This window comes from Lampris incognitus, chromosome 20 (genome assembly GCF_029633865.1).
Source record: "Lampris incognitus isolate fLamInc1 chromosome 20, fLamInc1.hap2, whole genome shotgun sequence".
NCBI lineage: Eukaryota > Metazoa > Chordata > Actinopteri > Lampriformes > Lampridae > Lampris > Lampris incognitus.
This window is the reverse complement of record NC_079230.1, coordinates 2,251,966-2,272,996: the sequence shown is the minus strand read 5'-3', so window position 1 is coordinate 2,272,996 and position 21,031 is coordinate 2,251,966. Positions and strand designations below refer to the sequence as shown.

At 46.8% G+C, this 21,031-nt stretch overlaps 1 protein-coding gene across 1 annotated transcript in view; it reads right to left on the bottom strand.

Moving 5' to 3' along the window:
• plod3 (procollagen-lysine, 2-oxoglutarate 5-dioxygenase 3) overlaps positions 1 to 21,031 on the bottom strand; it is a 44,483-nt gene that overhangs the window by 9,727 nt on the left and 13,725 nt on the right. The window contains exons 4-17 of the mRNA XM_056300023.1: positions 18,469 to 18,632; positions 18,149 to 18,261; positions 17,494 to 17,557; positions 17,305 to 17,402; positions 16,782 to 16,883; positions 16,366 to 16,497; positions 16,096 to 16,217; positions 14,123 to 14,227; positions 12,445 to 12,570; positions 11,658 to 11,799; positions 7,358 to 7,471; positions 3,843 to 3,914; positions 2,712 to 2,816; positions 2,349 to 2,495 (exon numbers count right to left, since the gene is read on the bottom strand). Of these exons, the coding sequence (XP_056155998.1) occupies positions 2,349 to 2,495; positions 2,712 to 2,816; positions 3,843 to 3,914; positions 7,358 to 7,471; positions 11,658 to 11,799; positions 12,445 to 12,570; positions 14,123 to 14,227; positions 16,096 to 16,217; positions 16,366 to 16,497; positions 16,782 to 16,883; positions 17,305 to 17,402; positions 17,494 to 17,557; positions 18,149 to 18,261; positions 18,469 to 18,632 (1,606 nt within the window). The remainder of the gene's footprint in view (positions 1 to 2,348; positions 2,496 to 2,711; positions 2,817 to 3,842; positions 3,915 to 7,357; positions 7,472 to 11,657; positions 11,800 to 12,444; positions 12,571 to 14,122; positions 14,228 to 16,095; positions 16,218 to 16,365; positions 16,498 to 16,781; positions 16,884 to 17,304; positions 17,403 to 17,493; positions 17,558 to 18,148; positions 18,262 to 18,468; positions 18,633 to 21,031) is intronic.

Sequence of the window (21,031 nt, the reverse complement as noted above, 5' to 3'; positions counted from 1 at the left end):
CTGCCCTCTTGAGAAGACCTGCAGCTGTCTGTGTACATGATAAAAAGCAAGGGGGACAGGCCACAACCCTGGGGGGAGTCCGTATTTGAGACCATGGCGTTGGACATATGTCCATTCACCAAAACCTGCTGGATTCTAGCCGCTAAAAAAATGTAACACCAGAACAACCGGGATTTCATGCCTACCTAAAACCACCATGGGTGGTCAACCTGACAGCTGGTGTTTAAACTCTGTATTGTGTCAAGATAAATACCCAGTAGAGATATTACTGCATTACATATGTTAGTGTGTCTGTTGTGACACTAACTGACACCAACATTAACATTTTAACGACTTTAATACTACTTTTCAAACAATTTAAAATGGCCGCTGTCCAACGCCTGTAAATACTGCAAGGCCTCGGTGGTAGTCATGGTGTAAATACTGCGAGGCCTCGGTGGTAGTCATGGTGTAAATACTGCGAGGCCTCGGTGGTAGTCATGGTGTAAATACTGCGAGGCCTCGGTGGTAGTCATGGTGTAAATACTGCGAGGCCTCGGTGGTAGTCATGGTGTAAATACTGCGAGGCCTCGGTGGTAGTCATGGTGTAAATACTGCGAGGCCTCGGCGGTAGTCACGGTGTAAATACTGCGAGGCCTCGGCGGTAGTCACGGTGTAAATACTGCGAGGCCTCGGCGGTAGTCACGGTGTAAATACTGCGAGGCCTCGGTGGTAGTCATGGTGTAAATACTGCGAGGCCTCGGTGGTAGTCATGGTGTAAATACTGCGAGGCCTCGGTGGTAGTCATGGTGTAAATACTGCGAGGCCGCGGTGGTAGTCATGGTGTAAATACTGCGAGGCCTCGGTGGTAGTCATGGTGTAAATACTGCGAGGCCTCGGTGGTAGTCATGGTGTAAATACTGCGAGGCCTCGGTGGTAGTCATGGTGTAAATACTGCGAGGCCTCGGTGGTAGTCATGGTGTAAATACTGCGAGGCCTCGGCGGTAGTCACGGTGTAAATACTGCGAGGCCTCGGCGGTAGTCACGGTGTAAATACTGCGAGGCCTCGGTGGTAGTCACGGTGTAAATACTGCGAGGCCTCGGTGGTAGTCACGGTGTAAATACTGCGAGGCCTCGGTGGTAGTCATGGTGTAAATACTGCGAGGCCTCGGTGGTAGTCATGGTGTAAATACTGCGAGGCTGCGGTGGTAGTCATGGTGTAAATACTGCGAGGCCTCGGTGGTAGTCATGGTGTAAATACTGCGAGGCCTCGGTGGTAGTCATGGTGTAAATACTGCGAGGCCTCGGTGGTAGTCATGGTGTAAATACTGCGAGGCCTCGGTGGTAGTCATGGTGTAAATACTGCGAGGCCTCGGCGGTAGTCATGGTGTAAATACTACGAGGCCTCGGTGGTAGTCATGGTGTAAATACTGCGAGGCCTCGGTGGTAGTCATGGTGTAAATACTGCGAGGCCTCGGCGGTAGTCATGGTGTAAATACTACGAGGCCTCGGTGGTAGTCATGGTGTAAATACTGCGAGGCCTCGGCGGTAGTCATGGTGCGTCTGTAGTGGTGTCTGTAACCAGACATGTTGGAACATAAAGTTTAGACTATTTGTCTGCACTGGAGAACGCTAGTGTGTTTCTAGCACAGAGCAATAAACTTCACACAGGAAATGATGCGACAACACACATCATAAATACTGACATGACACACACCATCACGCACAAGTTACGAGCGGCCATGTTGACGGCTCATGGTGGTTTTAGGTCGATCTTATTATGACTTTTTTGTGCGATTGATCTAACACTGATTTTAATGCAAATATATGCAGTTTTAGGGGCATTCATGGAGCAGCAGGTCTTTGAAAATCAAAAACCATCAAAATGGCCACCTTGGTCGTTCTAGAGAAGCAATATCAAAAGCTGATCAGGTAAATTAAAACAAGTCGCTCAGTCAAGATACGAGGCTGCTTCTTGTTAAAAGCCAAAGAGAAGTCCGAGAATAGAAGTCTCACATGATGTCTGGGTTTGTCAAGGTGCTGGTACTGTCGAGGATATAGAGTTCTGCATCCTCCACACCTGGTGGGAGGGGTATTATAGTGGATGGTGGGAGGGGTATTATAGTGGATGGTGGGATGCTGGGAGGGGTATTATAGTGGATGGTGGGAGGGGTATTATAGTGGATGGTGGGATGCTGGGAGGGGTATTATAGTGGATGGTTTCCATGTTGGAGGTATCTGGCCAGTTTCAGCACACATCTGGAAAAGTTTAGTAAATACGTCACTATGCCGGCCAGCACAGTAGCACGAGTGCACCCACAGATGGCATCAGGAGCAGGTGGTGTGTGTGTGTGTGTGTGTGTGTGTACCTTGGGGTAGTATCCTGGGTAGAGTTTCTCGGTCACAGGTAAGATGTATTCTTTGAGAAATTTGAGCCACTCCTTCTCAAATCCCACCTGGTTCATGTGAATATCCACTGTCGGAACATTCTCATAACCCCCAGTGAGACGCTCATCCTGTACACACACACACACACACACACACACACACACACACACACACGCACAGATTTAACTTTCACATTTCCCTTAAATCTGACAAAATGAAAGTTATTTTCACATGAAGAAAAACAAATAATCACTTTCTCTATTCTCTCTCTCTCTCTCTCTCTCTCTCTCTCTCTCTCTCACACACACACACACACACACACACACACACACACACACACACACCGTATGTTTGCCTCCAGACCACTGTCCGTAGTCCTCCATGGTATCAATCATGTCATCACACATCTTCTCTGAGAAGGCAGGGAACCAGTACACATCTGGACAGGGCTGCAGAGACGGCGTACGAGAGACAGACAGGTGAACAGACAAACAGGACAAGCCACAGACACATAATGAGATGGAGAACCAGGAGGTGGTTCATGATGACGGTGGACTCAGACTGAACATCATATAACATCACAGTGAAACGAGCCGCCGGCGTCGGGCTGTGTTTCCCTGGAAATCGGACACGGCTGCAGGACTGTGGTGACCAGTCCCAACATCACAGTGAAAACGAGCCGCCGGCGTCGGGCTGTGTTTCCCTGGAGATCGGACACGGCTGCAGGACTGTGGTGACCAGTCCCAACTCAACACAACTCTTCCCAGACGATGTTCTCTGGTCAGCTGTTCATTACAACTGAGGTTGTTGACTGGAAAATTAATTGGGTCCTTCTCTTTTTTTGGTGGGAGGGTATTTCCCCCCCCGCCTTTTTCTCCCCAGTTGCACTCATCCAATTACCCCCCTCTTCCGAGCCGTCCCGGTCTCTGCTCCACCCCCTCTGCTGATCTGGGGAGGGCTGCAGACTACCACATGCCTCCTCCGATAAATGTGGAGTCATGAGCCACTTCTTTTCACCTGACAGTGAGGAGTTTCACCAGGGGGACGTAGCATGTGGGAGGATCACGCTATTCCCCCCAGTTCCCCCTCCCCCCCGAACAGGTGCCCCAACCGACCAAAGGAGGCGCTAGTCTAGCAACCAGGACACATACCCACATCCAGCTGCCCACCTGCAGACACGGCCAATTGTGTCTGTAAGGACGCCCGACCAAGCCGGAGGTAACAACAGAAATTCAAACCGGCGATCCCTGTGTTGGTGGGCAACGGAATAGACCGCCATGCTACCCAGACGCCCAGGTTCTTCTCATTTTGACCATTAACAGCAGGGGGCGCTGAACAAATATTAAGATGAATTAGATTCTCTCCAGCTGGTCAGGATCAAGTGCCTTGCTCATGGACTCTAGAGCAGGACAGATGCTGCCCAGATGAAGGGCCATCGCCATGATGACCAGCCAAGAAACGGTTGCTATGGTTACCTGATGCACAAAGTTCTCCTCCTCTTCAAAGATACGAGAGTAGTTTTCATGGACATACTTCTCCCTCCAGTCCTACACACACACACACACACACACACACACACACACACACACACACATTTAAAGGGTACATTCATTAAGTTTCAACCTTATCTCTTGTCCATGGCGAGGGTAGCACATGATAAACACCTGCCTTTGGCTGGGGCTTGGGCTTCTCCACTGCTCGAACAAAGGCAATGGTGCATTTTGTTGGGTGTTGCTGCTTGCTGTAGCTGATACCAGTGCAGTAATTTTTCCCTTTTTTCTCCCAATTTAGTGGCCAATCGATCCCTATTTTAGTTCAAACTCCCACCCTCGTACTGCATGTGTTCGCCAACTGCGTCTCTCCGGCCGGCAGTCTCGAAGGAGACGCCTCGCCACTTCCGTGATGAGGTGAATCCAGGCCGAACCACTGCTTTGTCCGACACACACAGAGACACATTCATGTGACGAACACAAGCCGACTCCGCCCCCCTCACGAATACAGCGTTGGAAATTATTGCTGCTTCATCGAGTCCGGCCATAGTCGGATCTGACAAGACCGAGACACGAACCCCGGTCCCCAGTGGGCAACTGCATCGACACAAAGCCAGTTTCTGCATTTTATTCTGACTGCCAATGACGTATGAAGATGTCATCTGGCAGCCTGAAAACCTGCAGCCTAGTAGGGTTTCTAACACTCTACTCTGAAAAACCTGTGGCCTAGCAGGGTTTCTAACACTCTACTCTGAAAACCCTGCAGCCTAGCAGGGTTTCTAACACTCTACTCTAAAAAACCTGCAGCCTAGCAAGGTTTCTAACACTCTACTCTAAAAAACCTGCAGCCTAGCAGGGTTTCTAACACTCTACTCTAAAAAACCTGCAGCCTAGCAGGGTTTCTAACACTCTACTCTAAAAAACCTGCAGCCTAGCAGGGCTTCGAACACCCTAATCTAAAAAACCTGCAGCCTAGCAAGGTTTCTAACACTCTACTCTAAAAAACCTGCAGCCTAGCAGGGTTTCTAACACTCTACTCTAAAAAACCTGCAGCCTAGCAGGGTTTCTAACACTCTACTCTAAAAAGCCTGCAGCCTAGCAGGGTTTCTAACACTCTACTCTAAAAAACCTGCAGCCTAGCAGGGTTTCTAACACCCTACTCTAAAAAACCTGCAGCCTAGCAGGGTTTCTAACGCTCTACTCTAAAAAACCTGCAGCCTAGCAGGGTTTCTAACACTCTACTCTAAAAAACCTGGAGCCTGGCAGGGTTTCTAACACCCTACTCTGAAAAACCTGCAGCCTAGCAGGGTTTCTAACACTCTACTCTAAAAAGCCTGCAGCCTAGCAGGGTTTCTAACACTCTACTCTAAAAAACCTGCAGCCTAGCAGGGTTTCTAACACTCTACTCTAAAAAGCCTGCAGCCTAGCAGGGTTTCTAACACTCTACTCTAAAAAACCTGCGGCCTAGCAGGGTTTCTAACACCCTACTCTGAAATACCTGCAGCCTAGCAGGGTTTCTAACACCCTACTCTGAAAAACCTGCAGCCTAGCAGGGTTTCTAACACCCTACTCTAAAAAACCTGCAGCCTAGCAGGGTTTCTAACACTGTACTCTAAAAAGCCTGCAGCCTAGCAGGGTTTCTAACACCCTACTCTACAAATTCTGCAGCCTAGCAGGGTTTCTAACACTCTACTCTAAAAAACCTGCAGCCTAGCAGGGTTTCCAACGCTCTACTCTGACATGTTTCTCTAAAAACACATCCTTGTTCTGTTGGCTATGTTACGTTTCCGATGGTGGAAATTACATCACAAAAAACTATTGCAGAGGGTTTTATGGACGATGATGCAGAAACTAGTGTGCAGCAGTGCATTCTGGTACATGTAGGCGCTGTGGGAAAGACTCAGACTCTCCAACAATCTGGTACACAGTGAGCACTTTATTACTTCAGTTCACTACATTACTCATCAGTACCGATTACACATACACAAACCCATCGGTGGAATGCTCCTTTAATGACTGAATCTGTGTGTGTAGCTTAAACAGCAGCAGTATCCCTGCGTGCTACTGTATCTTCTTTAGGTGCAACAGAGTTATCAAATCACTGATACATTTATAAACCATTAACTTTGGTGTTTAATATTGTGTAATTACTAAAATTGATGGGATAATCTAGTGGTAACACTGTTGTGGGTGCAACAGGGATATCAAATCAATCTCATTAAATCAGTCTCACAATTATCAACCACTAATTGTAGTGTTATTTATAACTGACCCATTCAAGTTGATGGAATGATCAATGCTGCAGCAATGGGAGTACTGTGAACAGCAGAGGAGGGCTTCAGTGAATACTGCAGCAAAACCAGCCAGGACAACAGCCTCTTCAGCAACAAAACCAGAGAGGGGGTGGACTCCAAAGGAGGAGGGCTATCCTCCTCACCTCCTGACTTGTGCAGGGTATTATGGCTCATCCTCTCTGTCTGGTCTGGGGCATGGAACTATGCCTGACAAGCTAGTGACATGGTAACTGATGCTTAATTCAACTATTCTCCTTTTAGCTAATGAGCCACAAGGCACACGGGATGCCATGCTCAGCCAGTGCTACGAGAACACGTACAGGTGAAGGCCCGTATCTTAAAACTTGGTTTGCTAAATACTCTGTCTTTAAATCTTTGTTTACCAACGTTTCCCCCTTTAAAATATGCCAATTGATTGAAAATGGTTGCTATGGCAACAAACACACAGCTGTGGATTCCCTAGTAGCTATTAAAAAAGTGACTGTCAAAACGGTCGGTATGTAGTAACTGGTTCATATCCTGCTATTAGCTCACAACCACACTGAACATACCCTTGGAACCTCACAGGACTGGTAATGTCATCTTTTACATACCTGCAACTGCTCAATTAGAGGAATTAATTATTCTAATTAATAATTCTGCTACTGCAACAATATCACAGAAGCCAACAACACCACCCTCACATAGGGTATCAGAAGACATAGTAGGTGCAACAGGGTGATAAAGTGCGTCTCATTAAAGAGGACACACAGCATTCAAGTTAACATGGTTACAGGGTTACAGCCAAGGACAAAAGTGCCGCTGAAACGGAGAACAACACTGAATCTTGTCTGTACTGTCACAACTCTTCATTCTGCAGACTCTGCTATTCACCTCCTCTGGTCACCCCAGACACACTTCCACTAAAAGTACTCAACATGACATATACTCTTGACCTGGACATGAATACCATGCAACAGATGTACTACTACTACTGCATATAGTACTTTACGAGAGATTACTATGTAGCGCTCTGTGATGTCTGTTGGCAACACTCCCATTTCTCTGCACATTTCTGACTCTTGGAAGTCACTTTGGAAAAAATTGCAAAATGAGTAAAGGTAGAGGTACAACGTGTGTGTGTGTGTGTGTGTGTGTGTGTGTGTGTGTGTGTGTGTGTGTGTGTGTGTGTGTGTGTGTGTGTGTGTGTGTGTGTGTGTGTCCTACCACAGGGTTGTCAAAGATCTGCCACATGTCAGGTCGAAGTCTTGATGTGTTGTAGTTTGAAGTCGACAGCAAACGACCAAACTCATCACGGTTTGACACAAACATGAATACTCCCTACAGAAAGAAAGAGGGGGGAAAAGGAGAGAAAAAGTGAGAGAGAGAGCGAGAGACAGAGAAAGAGAAAGAGAAAGAGAAAGAGAAAGAGAAAGAGAGAGACCAAGGTGGGGGCAGTGTGAAGATAAATTTTTAGGTATTCTGGATAAGTACTCATCCCTCCAACTCTCAGAGATTCAGTACAAACCAGTCATGTAACTTAACTGACGTCGTTGGTCACCTGATCCAGCAACTCAATTAGTCAGTCACTCTAAGTATGATCACTGAGTCAGTCACTCAATCTAAACATGGTCACTCTGCCAGTCAGTCAGTCATTCTAAACATCGTCACTCAGCCAGTCAGTCACTCTAAACATGGTCACTCAGCCAGTCAGTCACTCTAAACATGGTCACTCAGCCAGTCACTCAATTTAACATGGTCACTCAGTCAGTCACTCAATCTAAACATGGTCACTCAGTCAGTCACTCAATGTAAACAAGGTCACTCAGCTAGTCAGTCACTCTAAACATGGTCACTCAGTCAGTCACTCAATCTAAACATGATCACTCAGTCAGTCACTCAATCTAAACATGGTCACTCAGCCAGTGACTCAATCTAAACATGGTCAGTCAGTCAATCTAAACATGATCATTCAGTCAGTCAGTCACTCTAAACATGGTCAGTCACTCTAAACATGGTCACTCAGCCAGTCAGTCACTCTAAACATGGTCACTCAGTCAGTCACTCAATCTAAACATGGTCACTCAGTCAGTCACTCAATCTAAACATGGTCAGTCAGTCAATCTAAACATGATCATTCAGTCAGTCAGTCACTCTAAACATGGTCAGTCACTCTAAACATGGTCACTCAGCCAGTCAGTCACTCTAAACATGGTCACTCAGTCAGTCACTCAATCTAAACATGGTCACTCAGCCAGTCACTCAATCTAAACATGGTCACTCAGCCAGTCACTCAATCTAAACATGGTCACTCAGCCAGTCAGTCACTCTAAACATGGTCACTCAGCCAGTCAGTCACTCAATCTAAACATGGTCACTCAGCCAGTCACTCAATCTAAACATGGTCACTCAGCCAGTCAGTCACTCTAAACATGATCACTCAGTCAGTCACTCAATCTAAACATGGTCACTCAGCCAGTGACTCAATCTAAACATGGTCACTCAGCCAGTCACTCAATCTAAACATGGTCACTCAGCTAGTCAGTCACTCTAAACATGGTCACTCAGCCAGTCACTCAATCTAAACATGGTCACTCAGCCAGTCACTCAATCTAAACATGGTCACTCAGCCAGTCAGTCACTCTAAACATGATCACTCAGTCAGTCACTCAATCTAAACATGGTCACTCAGCCAGTGACTCAATCTAAACATGGTCACTCAGCCAGTCACTCAATCTAAACATGGTCACTCAGCCAGTCACTCAATCTAAACATGGTCACTCAGTCAGTCACTCAATCTAAACATGATCACTCAGTCAGTCACTCAATCTAAACATGGTCACTCAGCTAGTCAGTCACTCTAAACATGGTCACTCAGTCAGTCACTCAATCTAAACATGGTCACTCAGCTAGTCAGTCACTCTAAACATGGTCACTCAGTCAGTCACTCAATCTAAACATGATCACTCAGTCAGTCACTCAATCTAAACATGGTCACTCAGCCAGTGACTCAATCTAAACATGGTCACTCAGCCAGTGACTCAATCTAAACATGGTCACTCAGTCAGTCACTCAATCTAAACATGGTCACTCAGTCAGTCACTCAATCTAAACAAGGTCACTCAGCTAGTCAGTCACTCTAAACATGGTCACTCAGTCAGTCACTCAATCTAAACATGATCACTCAGTCAGTCACTCAATCTAAACATGGTCACTCAGCCAGTGACTCAATCTAAACATGGTCAGTCAGTCAATCTAAACATGATCATTCAGTCAGTCAGTCACTCTAAACATGGTCAGTCACTCTAAACATGGTCACTCAGCCAGTCAGTCACTCTAAACATGGTCACTCAGTCAGTCACTCAATCTAAACATGATCACTCAGCCAGTCAGTCACTCTAAACATTGTCAGTCAGTCAACCTAAACATGGTCACTCAGCCAGTCAGTCACTCTAAACATGATCACTCAGCCAGTCAGTCACTCTAAACATGGTCACTCAGCTAGTCAGTCACTCTAAACATGGTCACTCAGTCAGTCACTCAATCTAAACATGGTCACTCAGCTAGTCAGTCACTCAATCTAAACATGGTCACTCAGCCAGTCAGTCAATCTAAACATGGTTACTCAGCCAGTCAGTCACTCTAAACATGGTCACTCTGCCAGTCAGTCAATCTAAACATGGTCACTCAGCCAGTCAGTCAATCTAAACATGATCACTCAGTCAGTCAGTCAATCTAAACATGATCACTCAGTCAGTCAGTCAATCTAAACACGGTCACTCAGTCAGTCAGTCAATCTAAACACGGTCACTCAGTCAGTCACTCAATCTAAACATGATCACGCAGTCAGTCACTCAATCTAAACATGGTCACTCAGCCAGTCACTCAATCTAAACATTGTCAGTCAGTCAACCTAAACATGATCATTCAGTCAGTCAGTCACTCTAAACATGGTCACTCTGCCAGTCAGTCAATCTAAACATGGTCACTCAGTCAGTCACTCTAAACATGATCACGCAGCCAGTCACTCAATCTAAACATTGTCAGTCAGTCAACCTAAACATGATCACTCATTCAGTCACTCTAAACATGGTCACTCAGCCAGTCAGTCACTCAATCTAAACATGGTCACTCAGCCAGTCAGTCAGTCTAAACATGGTCACTCAGTCAGTCACTCAATCTAAACATGGTCACTCAGCTAGTCAGTCACTCTAAACATGGTCACTCAGCTAGTCAGTCACTCTAAACATGGTCAGTCAGTCAGTCAGTCAGTCAGTCAGTCAGTCTAAACATGATCACTCAGTCAGTCACTCTAAACATGATCACTCTGCCAGTCAGTCACTCTAAACGTGGTCACTCAGCCAGTCAGCCACTCTAAACATGGTCACTCAGCCAGTCACTCAATCTAAACGTGGTCACTCCGTCAGTCACTCAATCTAAACATGGTCACTCAGTCAGTCACTCAATCTAAACATGGTCACTCAGCCAGTCAGTCACTCTAAACATGGTCACTCAGCCAGTCAGTCACTCTAAACATGGTCACTCAGCCAGTCAGTCACTCTAAACATGGTCACTCAGCCAGTCAGTCACTCTAAACATGGTCACTCAGCCAGTCAGTCAATCTAAACATGGTCACTCAGTCAGTCACTCAATCTAAACATGGTCACTCAGTCAGTCACTCAATCTAAACATGGTCACTCAGCCAGTCAGTCACTCTAAACATGGTCACTCAGCCAGTCAGTCACTCTAAACATGGTCACTCAGCCAGTCAGTCACTCTAAACATGGTCACTCAGCCAGTCAGTCACTCTAAACATGGTCACTCAGCCAGTCAGTCAATCTAAACATGGTCACTCAGTCAGTCACTCAATCTAAACATGGTCACTCAGTCAGTCACTCAATCTAAACATGGTCACTCAGTCAGTCACTCAATCTAAACATGGTCACTCAGCTAGTCAGTCACTCTAAACATGGTCAGTCAGCCAGTCACTCAATCTAAACATGGTCACTCAGTCAGTCACTCAATCTAAACATGGTCACTCAGCTAGTCAGTCACTCTAAACATGGTCAGTCAGTCAGTCAGTCAGTCTAAACATGGTCACTCAGTCAGTCACTCTAAACATGATCACTCTGCCAGTCAGTCACTCTAAACATGATCACTCAGCCAGTCAGCCACTCTAAACATGGTCACTCAGCCAGTCAGCCACTCTAAACATGGTCACTCAGCCAGTCAGTCACTCTAAACATGGTCACTCAGCCAGTCAGTCAATCTAAACATGGTCACTCAGTCAGTCACTCAATCTAAACATGGTCACTCAGCCAGTCACTCAATCTAAACATGATCACTCAGTCAGTCACTCTAAACATGGTCACTCGGCCAGTCAGTCACTCTAAACAAGGTCACTCAGTCAGTCAGTCACTCAGAACATGATCACCCAGGGATATTGGGGTTTGTAGGGCTGGTCCAGAGCAGCGGGCCAGCCCTACAAACACCAATATCCACCCACCCACACCCACAGCAGAGTTACCTGATCTCGGATGGTCCTACAGAACACCATATCAGCGTCCATTCCCTCCTGGATGTAGAGGCTGACCTGGGCCAGTTTAGAGCGAAGGACACTGGCCCTCACCAGGTACACTTGGGTAATGTAGGGCACGTTCCACACTCCACTGTACATACAAATACACACACAAAAACATATACAAGATAATTTTAAATAGGCGTCCGGGTGGCGTAGCGGTCTATTCCATTGCCTACCAACACGGGGCTCGTCAGTTCAAATCCTGGCGTTATCTCTGGCTTGGTCGGGCGTCCCTACAGACACAATAGGCCGTGTCTGCAGGTGGGAAGCTGGATGTGGGTATGTGTCCTGGTCACTGCCACAGCACCTCCTCTGGTCGATCGGGGCGCCTGTTCAGAGGGGAGGGGAAACTGGGGGGAATAGTGTGATCCTCCCACGTGCTACGTCCCCCCGGTGAAACTCCTCACTGTCAGGTGAAAAGAAGCGGCTGGTGACTCCACATGTATCGAAGGAGGCATGTGGTAGTCTGCAGCCCTCCCCGGACCAGCAGAGGGGGTGGAGCAGAGACCGGGACGGCTCAGAAGAGTGGGGTAATTGGCCGGACACAATTGGGGAGAAAAGGGGGGAAAATGTTTAAAAAAAAACAAAAAACAAAACAAAACAAGAAGAAAAAAAAAGTAATTTTAAATCAAAGTCTGTCTCAGAATGTGTCTCCTTGTGATATTCTTGTATCAGCTACTAAAAAACACAAACTAAAATGAATCTACGTGTGTGTGTGTGTGTGTGTTCTCACATCCTCTTGCCCTGGACAATGTCAATATAATCCTCTGATCTGGAATAAAACCCTTCTGGACTCAGAGAACCCCAGAAATTACTCCACAATTTCCCATGTCTGGACAACATGGGCGCTATGATGGGCCTGGTGGAGAGAAAAAACGACAGAGAAAGAAAGAGGGAGAGCAAGGGATAAATAGATACTTGGGTTGGGGGGTACATGCTTGGATGTATAGATACATACTTGGGTTTAGGGTACACGTTAGGTGGTATAGATACATACTTGGGTTTAGGGTACATGTTAGGGGGTACAGACACATACTTGGGTTTAGGGTACATGTTGGGGGTATAGACACATACTTGGGTTTAGGGTACATGTTAGGGGGTATAGATACATACTTGGGTTAAGGGTACATGTTGGGGGTATAGACACATACTTGCATTTAGGGTACATGTTGGGGGTATAAACACATACTTGGGTTTAGGGTGCATGGTAGGGGTATAGACACATACTTGCGTTTAGGGTGCATGGTAGGGGTATAGACACATACTTGGGTTTAGGGTGCATGGTAGGGGTATAGACACATACTTGGGTTTAGGGTACATGTTAGGGGTATAGACACATACTTGGGTTTAGGGTACATGTTAGGGGTATAGACACATACCTGGGTTTAGGGTACATGTTAGGGTATAGACACATACTTGGGTTTAGGGTACATGTTAGGGGTATAGACACATACCTGGGTTTAGGGTACATGTTAGGGGTATAGACACATACATGGGTTTAGGGTACATGTTAGGGGGTATAGACACATACATGGGTTTAGGGTACATGTTAGGGGTATAGACACATACATGGGTTTAGGGTACATGTTAGGGGTATAGACACATACCTGGGTTTAGGGTACATGTTAGGGGTATAGACACATACATGGGTTTAGGGTACATGTTAGGGGGTATAGACACATACATGGGTTTAGGGTACATGTTAGGGGTATAGACACATACATGGGTTTAGGGTACATGTTAGGGGTATAGACACATACATGGGTTTAGGGTACATGTTAGGGGTATAGACACATACATGGGTTTAGGGTACATGTTAGGGGGTATAGACACATACATGGGTTTAGGGTACATGTTAGGGGTATAGACACATACATGGGTTTAGGGTACATGTTAGGGGTATAGACACATACATGGGTTTAGGGTACATGTTAGGGGTATAGACACATACATGGGTTTAGGGTACATGTTAGGGGGTATAGACACATACTTGGGTTTAGGGTACATGTTAGGGGTATAGACACATACCTGGGTTTAGGGTACATGTTAGGGGTATAGACACATACTTGGGTTTAGGGTACATGTTAGGGGTATAGACACATACTTGGGTTTAGGGTACATGTTAGGGGTATAGACACATACATGGGTTTAGGGTACATGTTAGGGGTATAGACACATACATGGGTTTAGGGTACATGTTAGGGGGTATAGACACATACTTGGGTTTAGGGTACATGTTAGGGGTATAGACACATACATGGGTTTAGGGTACATGTTAGGGGGTATAGACACATACATGGGTTTAGGGTACATGTTAGGGGTATAGACACATACATGGGTTTAGGGTACATGTTAGGGGTATAGACACATACATGGGTTTAGGGTACATGTTAGGGGGTATAGACACATACTTGTTTTCCTCCATGAGGATGCGGATCATGTCCGGGTTAATCAAAGCCACTTCTGAGTCCATGCTGAGGTAAAAGTCACACTCTGGATTCTTTTTACAGGCCTCCCTACACACACACACACACACACACACACACACACACACACACACACACACACATTTCAAATTGTTCTTCAGGTTCTAGGCTCTGTAATACCATAACACAACCTGGGCCTGTTCCGACAGTTCTGAGTGTGAGCCTACAACCAGCCGAAAGATCAACTGGGCAGAACTCTGGAAGGCGGAATCACACCGATTCAGGTTTGTGGTCCAGTCAGTGTATGATGCCCTCCCGAGCCCTCCCAACCTGTTCAGCTAGGGCCTGGCAGAACAACCTGCTTGCCAACTCTGCTGGAAAAGGAGCTCCTTGAAGCACATCCTGAGCCACTGTCTAAAGGCCTTGGGAGAGGGGTGGTATCGTTGGCACCATGACCAAGTTCTGCAGGCAGTTGCAGACACCGTCTGCACTGGTATCAGCTACAGCAAGCAGCAACACCCAACAAAATGCACCATTGCCTTTGTTCGAGCAGTGGAGAAGCCCAAGCCCCAGCCAAAGGCACAGGGTCGGCTGCTCACAACAGCAAGGGACTGGCAGTTCCTGGCTGACCTAGGGAGACAATTGAGGTTTCTGGACACCATCGCAGCTATCACACTCAGGCCAGACATGGTCCTGATGTGCGTGGCAACCAAGCAAGTGGTTTTGCTAGAGCTAACTGTCCCCTGGGGAAGATTGGATGGAGGAGGTGCAAGAACAGATGAGAATGAGAGCCAGGTATGTCTATCTTGTAGCCAAGTGTCGGAGAAATGGGTGGAAGGCCCACTGTGAGCCGGTTGAAGTGGGCTGCAAGGGCTTTGCAGGCCAGTCTCTCCACCAGGTCCTAGGATTCTTGGGGCTCTTGGGGATGAGAGGGTCTAAGGACAGGATGTTATTTTGATGTTAAGCCCACTGAGGCAAATTTGTAATTTTTGATATTGGGCTATACAAATAAATAAAATTGAATTGATTTGTGAGCTGCAAAGAAGAAGAGCCATTAGGAACATCTTGGAAGCCACTGAAAAGGCTTCCCGTTGGCTCTGGGTGAAGAGGGGTGATGGGTGGGGTAATGTGCTATCTGGACACAAGTCGGGCTGGACCAATCCCGGCTGGGTCGCTTGGGCGAAAAGGTGTCTAATGTTAAAACCCGAAACACCAGATGACCCCGGGGTTTATTACTGACGATGTGTCCTGGCTGCACCAGATGGTGTATCAAAGAACTATCTCAGTATGACGATGCGAGTGACTTCCAGGGAAAGGCTGGTTGACAACCACAAATAAGGTGGTGACAATTGGAGAGACAGTGAACAGCTCGGAGAGACAGCAACCGGGGCAGGGAGGGTTACCACCCCAAGCTGCAGCTCTCCAGATGGAGCACCTACAAATATGCTATGAACAGCCTTTCAGAAAAATACCCCCAGGGGTGCCTGAGAAGGGGGGGGGTGAGCACCCTAAATGGACTGATATACTAGTAATGACCTGAGCTAATGAGCAAATGACTACGAGTGCAGTCTGCAGACTCGGCAAGGTCTGCACAAACCCAAGAGGTCTAAAGATCCACCAGACCAAGATGGGCTGCTTGAGGAAGGAGCAAGTGGTGCAATGCACAGTGCAAGTACCTGATACAGCATCTGGTGAGACAGAGGAGGAGCAAGGCCCGGAGACACTCCACAGTGCCCAGAACCTCCAAGCGCCACAAGCCACATCCCTGGACACATGTCGGGGCTTGATCACCCCGGCTGGGTCACTGGGGCGAGGGTGTCTTATGTTGTTAAGACCCGAAACACCTGATGACCCCGGGTTCATTACTGATGATGTGTCCAGGTTGCACCACATGGTGTCTCAAAGAACTAAGTAAAGGTCCAAATGGGTCTGTGATGTTCTAAAGGTTCTGTACTCACACAGCCATGGTCCTTGCCTGCTCCTGCTGCAGGTTCTCCTCTGGTCCAACCAGCCGAGCATCAGGAAACAGAACTCTGTGACGCTCCCAGAACCTCTGGATGTGACGCTCATGGTAGACCACCTAAAACACAGACCCACAAAGGCTTTATCATGCAACATTTGTTGTGATTTGATGTGTTGATTATCCTGCTGATAAGCGTTTCAACACAGCCAGTCACTCTATGTATATATACATGGTGGGTGTGTGTGTGTGTGTGTGTGTGTCTTACATTGTTGTGTATAAACAGACGCATCCTGTTTGTTGGGTAGTTAAATGTGGTCAGTCTCTCCAGGAATTCTTCCAAAAATGGAGTCGGCTGTTCAATAAACACTGCTACATACACCAGAGGCATCTCATCATCCTACACACACACACACACACACACACACACACACACACACACACAAACACACAGTTAACACCTTATACAGTGTTAGGGTTCAACACTAAATGTTTTTGCTCCATGCTATTCATTCATACGTTCACTCACTAGTTCACCCACTCATTCTTTAATTCATTCATATGTGAAACCCACTTAATCCATCTCAAGGTCACAGAGGATTGGAGTCTATCCCAGCATGCATTGGGTGGAAGGCAGAGACATCCTGGACAGGTCAACAGGACACACACACAGAGTAAACCTACAGGGATGTCATTGAAGAACTGCAGGTCATCATCACAGACTCCACAGCCGTTCTCGTGGGTCCACGCTGTGGGTACATAGTTCGCCAGATAGTTTAACTGGAGCTGCAGAGAGACAGACAGGCAGACAGACACACAGTTATTTCCTTGGCTGTATTAAGGGTTGTTGCAGCCATCTGGTTTATTTGTCAGTTGTTTTTTCTTGGGGGGGGGGGGGTCCCTTGTGTCCTTTGTTACTGTGATAGGGCAGAGAGCCATGGCACCAGAACTTCAGTGTATTCTAATACACATGACAAGAAAGATGAGCTTGAACTTGAATATTTCAACTGTTTAATAACATGATCAACTCAATTCCACTTTGACATGATTTCTGATTTTAAGATGATGATGAGGATGATGATGACGGTCTTAACCCAGTTTTAAGTTTTACTGACATACTGAGAAAAGCATTTGTTTTTTCTGCATGTGGTGACTGTTGGCTTGTTCGTCACATGGTCTGTTTGGGGAATTGTGATTGGCTGGTTACCTTGGTGGGACCGTTGCCATGGATGATAACAGGAAGTGTGTCGTAAGCAACATTTCGGGCCCTGACCCGGGACTTCTCAAACTTCAACACCACCTCCTCTGATGCAGAGAGAGAGAGAGAGAGAGAGAGAGATGATGATGATTCTTGTGTGTGTGTGTGTGTGTGTGTGTGTGTGTTACTTTGACCCACCGAGGGCTCCGTTGAGATTCTGGAATATTCTAGAGCGATGATCCAAGGTCATGTTGAACTTGGTCTGAAGATTAAAAAAAAAAAAAAATCAATCACTTTTTTTTGTTTTGTTTGGATTTTCTTTCCCCCAGTTGTACCCGGCCAATTACCCCACTCTTCTGAGCCATCCTGGTCTCTGCTCCACCCCCTCTGCTGATCCGGGGAGGGCTGCAGACTACCACATGCCTCCTCCCATACATGTGGAGTCACCAGCCGCTTCTTTTCACCTGGCAGTGGGGAGTTTCACCAAGGGGATGCAGTGTGTGTCAGGATCACACTATTCCCCCCAGTTCCCCACTATAACAGGTGCCGCGGCCGACCAGAGGAGGCGTTAGTGCAGGTACCAGAACACATACCGACATCTGGCTTCCCACCCGCAGACACAGCCAATTGTGTCTGTAGGGACGCCTGACCAAGCCGGAGGTAACACAGGGATTTGAACCGGTGATCTCCGTGTTGGTAGGCAACGGAATAAACCGCTACGCTACTCGGACGCCCAGAAATCAATCACTTCTTATTAAAGTATCATTATTAATGTTAAAAGAAATAAGTCAAATAATAATAATAGTAAATTAATAATACTAATTAAATAAATAAATGAATAAATAATAATGACTCTCTGGGCCTTGTCCAGGTAGATCTTGGTGTAGAAAAGTTGGTCATCATCGTTGTCTTTGTTCCTCCACTGCTGCACTATAGCACTGAGCTCTGGAGCAAAACCTATGAAACCTACACACACACACACACACACACACACACACACACACACACACACACACACACACACACACACACACACACACACACACACACACACACACACACACACACACACACACACACGCTTAAATTCACTTTCTTGACATTTTAAAGGGACGAAAAATAAAGTACTATCATCAATGGCTCTCTCTCTCTCTCTCTCTCTCGCTGTCTCACCTCCAGAGTTGAGGTATCTCTTTCCTGTATGGACCACAGGGTATTTGGGGGCCAGTCTCTGGTCCGGCCAACAGAACCCTTCAGCTGAAAACACCACCTTGTGTCCAAACTTAGAAAACTTCAGCAACATCTCCTCTGGACCAGACGCAAAGATCACATCATAACTACAGACAGAGAGGAAGACAGTTCTCCACTTTTATTTCTTCTTCGATGGAGCACCAACATCAATCCACATGTCAGAGTCCTGACATGCTCACAATAGTATCTCTCACACACACACACACACACACAAACACACACACACACAAACACACACACACACACACACACACACACACACACACGCACGCACGCACACGCGGATTGGTCACATTTTAATTACGAGCCACACTGGACACCTGAGGGTCCAGTGGTGGCCATCTTTAATTTATAACAAACAACTGGAGTTGATGCCCTGTATCAGCCATCTTGGGTCAGAAGCGACAGAAGCTAAGATTAAAACGTAAAACTGATGCCCTGTGGCAGCCATCTTGAGTGGGTCAGCAATGAAACAACAAGGTACAAGCCACAGTCCTGAATCTGTAGGCGTTACTGGACCAGTGTGTGTCTGTGTGTCGGTGAGGTGAGTGTTGTCTGAGCTCCATTCTAAATGGAGACCGCCCTGTCTTCCACCAGCCTGTTCTGCCACATCTGCTGGTTAGACACACCTTCACTTCTTCACAACTGAACCAGCTCATCTGGACACAACGTGTACTGACAGATACATTTCATCATCACCTATGTGACCTCTTCAGTCTCACCTGACTGCAGGTACCCCACCCTTATAAACCATACAGTGGCATAACGACTGAAAACAACGATCAGTTTCATATGCAAATTACCGCGGCTATTAACTAGTGTTACAGTGGTCATGTGTACTATTCACACAGGACTGGGGAATAGTTGTTATCACAGCATTGTAAGATGGTGACAGATGTACTATTAGCTCCCCCTCCTCGGTTCAGTCGTTCCCTCTTCACATAGATGGCCTCTTTGACTCCCCATTCGAACCAGTGTTCCTCCCTATTAAGGATGTGCACATCCTCATCCCTGAAAGAGTGGTAACTGGTCTGTACATCTTGTAGACTGTGGAGTCCTGGCCTGTAGATGGTGTAGACTGTGTAGATGGTGTAGACTGTGTAGATCAGTGTTTCTCAACCCAGTCCTCAAGGAACCCCTATCCTGCAGATTTTCATTGTAACCCTGCATAGGCAGCCCTGCTTGTACTTACTTGACCAATCATCTCGCAACACTTAATTATGCAAGGTGTGCAACATCTGACAAAATTCATTGCTGATTGGTTGAATAACTACAAACAGGTACCTATTCAGGGTGGCAAAGAAAATATGCAGGATAGGGGTTCCTTGAGGACAGGGTTGAGAAACACTGGTGTAGATGGTATAGACTTTGGAGTCCTGGCTTGTAGATGGTGTAGACTGTGTAGATGGTGTAGACTGTGGAGTCCTGGCCTGTAGATGGTGTAGACTGTGTAGATGGTATAGACTTTGGAGTCCTGGCTTGTAGATGGTGTAGACTGTGTAGATGGTGTAGACTGCGTAGATGGTGTGTAGACTGTGGAGTCCTGGCCTGTAGATGGTGTAGACTGTGAAGATGGTATAGACTGTGGAGTCCCGGCCTGTAGATGGTTGTAGACTGTGGAGTCCTGGGCTGTAGATGGTGTAGACATTGTAGATGGTGTGGACTGTGTAGATGGTATAGACTGTGGAGTCCTGGCCTGTAGATGGTGTAGACTGTGTAGATGGTATAGACTATGGAGTCCTGGCTTGTAGATGGTGTAGACTGTGTAGATGGTATAGACTGTGGAGTCCTGGCCTGTAGATGGTGTAGACTGTGTAGATGGTATAGACTTTGGAGTCCTGGCTTGTAGATGGTGTAGACTGTGTAGATGGTGTAGACTGCGTAGATGGTGTGTAGACTGTGGAGTCCTGGCCTGTAGATGGTGTAGACTGTGAAGATGGTATAGACTGTGGAGTCCCGGCCTGTAGATGGTTGTAGACTGTGGAGTCCTGGGCTGTAGATGGTGTAGACATTGTAGATGGTGTGGACTGTGTAGATGGTATAGACTGTGGAGTCCTGGCCTGTAGATGGTGTAGACTGTGAAGATGGTGTAGACTGTGGAGTCCTGGCCTGTAGATGGTGTAGACTGTGAAGATGGTATAGACTGTGGAGTCCCGGCTTGTAGATGGTGTAGACTGTGAAGATGGTGTAGACTGTGGAGTCCTGGCCTGTAGATGGGTATAGACTGTGAAGATGGTGTAGACTGTGGAGTCCTGGCCTGTAGATGGTGTAGACTGTGAAGATGGTGTAGACTGTGAAGATGGTATAGACTGTGGAGTCCCGGCCTGTAGATGGTGTAGACTGTGAAGATGGAGTAGACTGTGGAGTCCCGGCCTGTAGATGGGTATAGACTATGAAGATGGTGTAGACTGTGGAGTCCTGGCCTGTAGATGGTGTAGACTGTGAAGATGGTATAGACTGTGGAGTCCCGGCCTGTAGATGGTGT